This window comes from Zerene cesonia, chromosome 3 (genome assembly GCF_012273895.1).
Source record: "Zerene cesonia ecotype Mississippi chromosome 3, Zerene_cesonia_1.1, whole genome shotgun sequence".
Classification (NCBI taxonomy): domain Eukaryota; kingdom Metazoa; phylum Arthropoda; class Insecta; order Lepidoptera; family Pieridae; genus Zerene; species Zerene cesonia.
Genome location: NC_052104.1, coordinates 9099853 through 9108428, shown reverse-complemented (window position 1 = coordinate 9108428; position 8576 = coordinate 9099853). Strand labels below are relative to the sequence as shown.

At 34.8% G+C, this 8576-nt stretch overlaps 1 protein-coding gene across 1 annotated transcript in view; it reads left to right on the top strand.

Moving 5' to 3' along the window:
- Window positions 1–7737: 7737 nt before the first annotated feature.
- The window catches only part of LOC119838401 (synaptic vesicle glycoprotein 2A-like), an 8846-nt gene continuing 8007 nt past the window's right edge, over window positions 7738–8576 (top strand). Inside the window, exon 1 of the mRNA XM_038364339.1 lies at window positions 7738–7888. Within this exon, the coding sequence (XP_038220267.1) occupies window positions 7753–7888 (136 nt within the window). The 5' untranslated portion in view covers window positions 7738–7752. The remainder of the gene's footprint in view (window positions 7889–8576) is intronic.

The following is an 8576-nucleotide window of genomic DNA, read 5'->3' as shown; positions in this document are numbered from 1 at the left end:
GGCGACATCCGAATGGCATTAAGCGCCAATTCATTAATTAGATAAATATATACCCTAATCTTCAGGTGGCGTATTTTCAGTTGGCGAAAACCCACGCTACACGTTATATTTGGTTTATGCATATGGAATACCCTAATTTATCTTTATATATATATAATATAAAAACACGATTTATATAGTATCATCAAACACAGAGACAGATAAAGAAAACAGCCACACATAATTAGTATGCCTTACTATTAATTCTAGTTTTATTTGCCTCTAATTTATTATCTGCTGTTGTTCTCTATCATAATATGTTGTGTGTGTGTGTGTGTGTGTGTGTGTGTTAAACGTAAAATGTACACTTGTTTTACTTTTAACTCTATTATAATGACATAATAATCAAACATGTCCCTGTTATATATAAACTCAATTTATTTATTCAATTAGACTACTTCTTGAAGCACTTTTGAATTGTTATACTTAGTTTTAACATTTACCATCGATTCGGAAAGAAGTTTTTACAGAGACGAACCCGCAAGAATATCTGTAGTTGCTCTCTTAAAATCATGTCTATTTTTTTTTTATTTTTCATAATATATATCTTATGGATAATGCCTCAACCTATGGCGCTTAAATGAAAACTTTCCATGAATTTTCACCTTCCTTCAATTAATTAATACAATAGTAGGTTAGTAAACTAGTAATCGAGCAGCCACTTTATTAAAAACATCTGCATAATAAATAAGAAGCAATAACATCAATAAAAAATAATAAATTTATCGACATCGTAAAAATACAAGCCACCACTAGTGCAGTCGCATGTCGATGTATTGTTTTGATTATTTCGTCCACGCGTATTTATGCTGAAACATCGAACCGCGCGATGTCACTAAAAACATAGTAACACTTCATGTACTTGTGATAACATTTTCACCGAATTTGAAAACTAAAGTACCAGAGATTTATGTTTTAAGATCCCAACAAGTTACATGATAAAACCAAAACTATAACATGTCAAAAGAACCGTATCAGAATCCGTTGCTGACTTTTGAAAATCATAAATGTTTCAAAAGAGTTTTCAATCCTAAACAATTAATAAAATAATGTAGATTGACTCATCTATATGAATGAGATAGACCCATCTATATGAATATCGCCAGTGAATATTTTTTTGTTATGGTTCTTTTTTATTTGAAAGCTGGTGCCTTCCTGTGATCCCTTCTGACAAATTGTGGCGGCTTTTCTCTTTGTAAAAATTAATTATATGTCTAGGTTAATAGTTGAATGTTAATTATGAATGATTAAGTAAATACTTGATTAAAACAAAAAACTATTTGAATACGTATAGGGCGGACAATTGTACCCTTAAAATCTAACGTGTCACTATGCAGTATCTGTTTTGATAATGTAATGAATAAATACATTCCATATTTCTATAAATATCGGGTCTGAATTCAATAAAATATTACATCATTTATCATACAAATATGAAAAGATTCTTGTCATTAGAATCAAGAACACATATCAATCTTGCCCCAGAAAGTGACGCCGCAAGCCCCTGTCCTGTCCCTGAATGTAGTATAAATAGTAAATAGTAAAGGTGCGTCCATAATGAGCACACAACGTTGACCCAGACCGTGTGGCCTTGGCTTTATAGCCTTACAAGCTATCAGCGAGGCTTGATTAACTTATTTTATATCGTTTTAACTGCTAAAGATGGTAAAACGAAACATTTGATAGAATTATGGTCTTCATTCTACCAAATAATACGAAAATAAATAGCTGTGTCTACATCGTTTGAAGTGACAGAATCGTTGAAGTGTTGTGGACGAATATAATGTATTTGAACGAAGCCACGGGTGGAAAGCTAGTTAAAAATAAATTATAAAATACATAAAAGCAAATGCTGTAACTCTCCGTTGCAATCAGCAGTTATTAGGATTCTTTGTAAGAATTATTTTCTATTAGGGCTGCCAATCGTGAATATTAAGGAGGATATTATAATTGTAAACGAAGGCTTACGGGTTTTCTGTTAAATAATAAATAGATAACAAAGAGTTCCGTATTTTATTTAAATATAAATTGATGTTTAAAGATGCAGATTTTTACTGGCCTTATTAAAATTGCAAAAAATAATATTAAACCAATTTGTAAAGTAACTAAGTTTTTTCTTGCGATTTGTGTTTGGCAAATAATATATATGCAATATGGTCTTTTCCAACAAAAGGCCCTGTATAAATTGATAAAAACGCATTTTTATTCTACAGCAATCATATATAACGCAGTATATTTAAGTTATCAATACGCATATTATACTATTTTTGTGACGGTGCCAACCCTGAGTGGACTTTGCCCGGGTCCAAAGTTATGTCAGTACAAAGTTCAAGTGGAGAAATTATATCGGAACGTGCTATTGAAAGCAACGAATGGAATTTCATGGAGACTTTTTATATTTATTCTTGATTGTTTTAGGTTTTGTACTTAGTTGTAGTTAGCACTTGTTTCTTATAATACTAACGGTGCAACCCGGTTTCGGCCGTCATATTTAAATAGCGAACAGTAATCATCACGTACTATTTCACTACCCATAATCCTATATTATTCCTCTATAGTCGAGGTTGTCTGGAGGAATCGCTCTAAAGCAATAAGATGACCTATTGTAATTAGTTTTAAACTACTTATACATATTATGTATGTTTTTTCTCTTCCCTGAAATAAGGTGCCATAAAGGGTAAAAAAAAAAATAATTGGACGGAATTTTTTTTTCAAATTCGGTGCATTATTGCCGGAGATTAGCGCGTTCAAACAAACATACTCGTAAGCTTTAGATTATAGTATCGATATCAACATCGTACGAATAAAACTCTGCGTTTATCTGAGGAGCAAACTTTCGAATCCAACAACATTTCTATCTTCTCTAATTGTTTGAAATTGGGGTATAAATCAAAATACTTTTCCAATCTTTGCGTTCATTTCTTTTTGAGTTATAAAAAACTAACTGCGCCCCGCGGTTTCACCCGCGTAAGTCCGTATCCCGTAGGAATATCAGGATAAAAAGTTGCCTATATATTCCAGTTGTCGATCTGTCTACGTACCAAATTTCATTGCAATCGGTTCAGTAGTTTTTGCGTGAAAGAGCAGCAAACACGCACACATCCTTACAAACTGTTATTGTGGTAGTCGAGCATGCTTCGGCACGAATTGGGCCAGCTCGCACCGGGGAAGTACCACACCCCCACAGAAAACCGGCGTGAAATAGTGGCATGCCACTGTGTTTCGTACGGTGAGTGGGGGAGTCGGAGGCCCATTTCCTTTTCCTCACCCATCCCAGTCCATTCCTTCATTCCAGTCTTTAATCCTTTCCTTTTCCCTTATCACATAAAAGCGGGCAGCACATTCGTAGAGGCACTACCTTTGCGAATGTTTATGGGCGATGGTGATCGCTTACCATCAGGCGAACCACCAGCTCAGTTGCCCGCTATGACATAACATAAAAAAAAAATTTCGCATTTATAATATTAGAAGGATTTAAATGTCTATGAAAATATTCACTCTTTGAAAATAACGCTTAAAGAAATAATTACTACAAATTATTCTTTGCATCTCATTGTTGATAGTTAAGTACTGAACCGAAATGAGATAATAATTAATAATTATGTTGCAATGTTGACGAATTTGTTAATTAATTGGATAATTAGGGGTATTGGCCAGAAGGTGGTAAGGTCACTTGGAGTTCAGCGGCCCACTATCTCAGTTACATCACGGTCAAAACAAAACATTTTTATATACTATACAAACCTTTCTGCTGTCTTTCGAAGGGACAATGCATTTTCATGATACTAAACTTAAAAGTTTTAGCGTTAAACTTAAACCTGTTATCGGTGTACCAACTTTGAAGTTTTAGGATAAAAATAGCTGGAAATTACTTAAATAATACGGTTTAATGATAGAAACATCCACCGTTCTCATACTTATTCGTTATGAAATTATTTCATTCTTTTAGAAATAAAAAACTTTTTAACGGATTTTAAACGCGATTTATTCATTATATTATTAACCCTGAGTCTCCCCGTGACCAAGCTCGCTGTAAAGTGTTCGAAACGTCGGGTTAATAATATAATGAATAAATCGCGTTTAAAATCCGCTTCAAAGTTTTTAATTTCTAAATGTATAATACTCGCATAAAATCAAACACAAGAAAATATTATTTCATCCTGGTTATCCCGATCAGGATAAAAATAAAATAAAGTCATGAATTTTTTTTGTATCGATCGTTGATAAGAGTACAAACTAAATTTGATTGCTTAAAGTGGGTTAAAATAGAATCTAAAGTATACGGTAACAACTAAACATACATTACATATGTAACATTCATACATACAAACACACCGGTGAAGCTAATAAAAACATACTTATTAAAAATAACAGGAATAATTGTTAAATAAATCTAAGTAAGGAGATTAGTGGGCTAAAAAGCAATATTTTTAAGCTAATTGAAAATTTTAAGTAAATAATAAGAAATGAAAACAATGCTATTATTGATAATGTATACATCTATGATTTTCTCTTTTTTTCTTTTTTTATGTCATAGCGGGCAACTGAGCTGGTGGTTCACCTGATGGTAAGCGAACACCACCGCCCATGAACATTCGCAAAGGTAGTGCCTCTGCGAACGCGCTGCCCGCTTTTATGGGTAAGGGAAAAGAAAAGAATTAACGACAGGAAAGAAGGAATGGACTGGGACGGGTGAGGAAAAGGAAACGGGCCTCTGGCTCCCCCACGCACCATACAAAACACAGTGGCATGCCACTATTTCACGCCGGTTTTCTGTGGGAGTGTGGTACTGTCCCGGTGCGAGCTGACCCAATTCGTGCCGAAGCGTGCTCGACTCCCACAGCTATGTAGTATGTATGTATATTTATCGCCACGACTTTTTTGGTATTTTTGATATGCCCTATAGCATTCAGGGATTACGGAAGAAATTTATATCATCACAGATAATATAATAATGTACTGTATTTTTAAATGGTACACCACTTAAAAATACAATTAAATTTAAATTTAACCCTATTACAATTAACTTATCAATACATTTGCAACATTTTTACATTTATCACGTCAAAAATAAATCAAAATGTACATACACACGATATTACCGACGTCACATTGCCAACAAACGAGTGATTCGTCAATATTTATCCAAACCTCTTCCTATAAGAGCAATTATTTTGAAATAGCCTATGTTTGATCTAGATACTAGCTGGAGAAATACAGACATTCTGTTTACTGAGCAAGCGTACGAATCCCACGACAAACTTTGGAGATAAAACCTGTGTGCGATATATAACGTGCTGTTACATCTATGCTGTAATACTAAACGCTACCGTACCAGCAATGTCTCATCCGGCGAGAGCATGGATACAATAGTGTGTTAAAATGGTGGCAAAAACTGATTTGGAGGGGGGGAGAGCGCAGGAGGAGATACCCCATGATCACCTTTTTAAGGTAACCGGGTTGTCGTCGACGAATTTGGAGAAATTGGCTCAAGGTAACCTTATATATCATAATTATATTATTGTTCCTATACGTAGAAAAAGTTACGCAATGAAGTGAAATTTGTTAGGTATATATAATGGCTTGAAATAACGAATAAGCTATATTTAGATACCAGGCAAGTAAAGACACGAGCTCACGCTTGTGAAATAGTAACAGATTATTATGTACTAGCTTTTGCTCGCGGGTACGCACGCGTTAAATTCTAAGTAGTTAAATAGATGACTTTTCAACAACATCGTTTATTCGTGACTTTTTAAATTGCCTATCTAATAGCCGAAATTCATCTTATCCTATCCTACTAATATTATAAATGCGAAAGTTTGTTAGGATGTCTTTGTGTGTTTGTTGCTCTTTCACGCAAAAACTACTGAACCGATTGCACTGAAATTTGGTACGTAGACAGATGGACAAGTGGAATAACATATAGGCAACTAATTATCCCGATATTCCTACGGGATACGGACTTACGCGGGTGATACCGCGGGGCGCAGCTAGTATTTCATAAAACTTAATGTCGCACGTCATCTACATTCCCAGACTTATTGCACTTTTATTATCTGCGGCTAACGCTCTGTCTCATTCCGGTCTACTTGGGAAGCTGGAGCGTGGCCAAGTGTGATCGCTGTCATCTCAATAGATAGGTGACGTTATCATATTTTGATTTACGCTTTGTATGGATGGAGCAGATGTCATAATATTATTTATTATTATTATTATATAACATGATGATTTATAATAACTTTAAAAGTATACAATTTTATGATAGATTGTTTATATGCATTTTTATTTATCACGAACTTTTAAAGTTACGAAAATAGTAAGCTTTTAATCTGTTGGTTAATAACAGCGTAACAACGAGGCTTCGCCCGTGGTACATATACAGCCTATAGCCTTCGTCAATAAATGGCCTATCTAACACTGAAAGAATTTTTCAAATCGGACCAGTAGTCCCTGAGATTAGTGCGTACAAACAAACATATACTCCATATACTTTTACATAATTGAATATAAAGTTGGCTACGGCGTCGCTACGAGAAACGATTACGATAATTCTTCTATAGATTCAACAGCATTTTCAGGCTTCAGCTACACTGGTTCGGAATCAATCATAAAATATGAAATAACAATCTGAATTATCTATACAGCCTTAACATAAATCTATCAAAGATGTCATAACCATTGAAAATCAAATCGATTTATTTAGCAAGTGATGCTAAGGGCTTTAGGCAAAATAAATATACATGCAAATAATAAATAACAATATTACGATAACACGTGACTTCGTATAATGTAACAGACACATTTATTGTATTTATGTTTAATTACATTATTTACTGTTAGCAAATTACTACGTTTGCGCCGATCGTTTGACTGATTGCGAATGTACATTGTACAGAGCTGTGTAAATACCTAAATATCTAAATATCTAGTGCCTATTTGTAAAGTCAAATTACATTATAGCTAGGGAGCTCGCGAATTAGATTTGGTTCTTGAGGCGCTTTGTAATTTTGTGACATTATTCCGTAACGGGATTGCTTGTGGCAATAAACGTGGTTAAAGGAAAGTGGACGCTAAACGGATTTCTGAATTCGCGTGAAAATTTGTTTGACAAAACTCAGGGATTTTCATGTCATTATCACTTTAAAAATGGAAAAGGGTAGGCGTTTTAGATGGGACTTGTAATAAAACGATTATTCCACTCAAGTGGCCTTATAGATGTTTTGAGAACAACGAACTATAGACATATGTGAATAATTATTTCCTGAAACACATATTAGGAGTGAAATGTAATGAAGATACGGGAGAGATCGAAATTCCGATGTTTTAGCGCTTATAAAACACATAAAATATTTCAGAGATCAGTATCGGGAACTACGGTTTCGAATAGAAAACTTGTTTGCAATGATAATGTAATAAAATATTTGTATTAAAAGACAGTTGAAAGTGAAAACCCAATGAAAATAGAGCTCGTGTTTATAAAACAGCATTCAAAATTTTATAAATGGTAGCGCCACGGCAACCCGAAATACGCGGGTTCGAATCCCATCTCATGGCAAAGTTTCTACTCTTGATATTGTTTTAAATGTAAGCATTTCAGTACTATGAAACATCTAAACACAGCTAATTGAAACACTTAAACTTGCAGAACCGCCATCCGACTTCGAGGAAGCAATATCGGCGACAGGCTACGGCTGGTTTAACGTGTGCCTCATGCTGTGCACGCTGCCAGCCTTCTGGAGCGCGGTGTCGGTGACCAGCGCCGCGTCCTACATCTTTACCAGGGCCCACTGCGATATGGAGCTCAAACTGTTGGACATGGGCACGGTTAATGCTATTACGTATGGAGGTAGCCATTGTATTGTAATTTGGTTTGTGTGTACTTATGTTTTTTTATGTTAAAAAGCAGGCCAGGGATGAGTCCCCTGATGCAAAGCACTCTTCGTCGTCTTACCCGCAATACTAGCGATATAGTGAGTAAGTTGCCTGCCTTTAATAAAAGAGTAAACTCTTAGAAATTAAAAACTTTTCAACGGATTTTAAACGCGATTTATTCATTATATTATTAACCCGACGTTTCGAACACTTTACAGCGAGCGTGGTCACGGGGAGACTGAGATGTTATATGTCTTGAAGGTCATACAAAAATTGTTGTTTGTGAACTACCTCCACCTATTTCTCCGCAGTTGGTATGTGGAGTATTTTTCTGGATGTTAGCTGTAAAGTGTTCGAAACGTCGGGTTAATAATATAATGAATAAATCGCGTTTAAAATCCGTTGAAAAATTTTTAATTTCTAAAAGAGTAAACTCTTTTCTTGAAGGTCCCCATATCGTAAATGGCCCAGCATGACGAAGCTGATTCCAAATTTCCATAGCACGTAGTAAACGTGAAGTATATATGTAGATTGTTTTAGACATTAAAGAGAAATTAGAAATTCTTTTATTTTGTACGCGTTTGGTTCTTTTTAACACGCTTTTATTAGCTTCACTTGTATGTTTGTATGTATGTAACTCACACCCGTTTTTCTCCCACTTC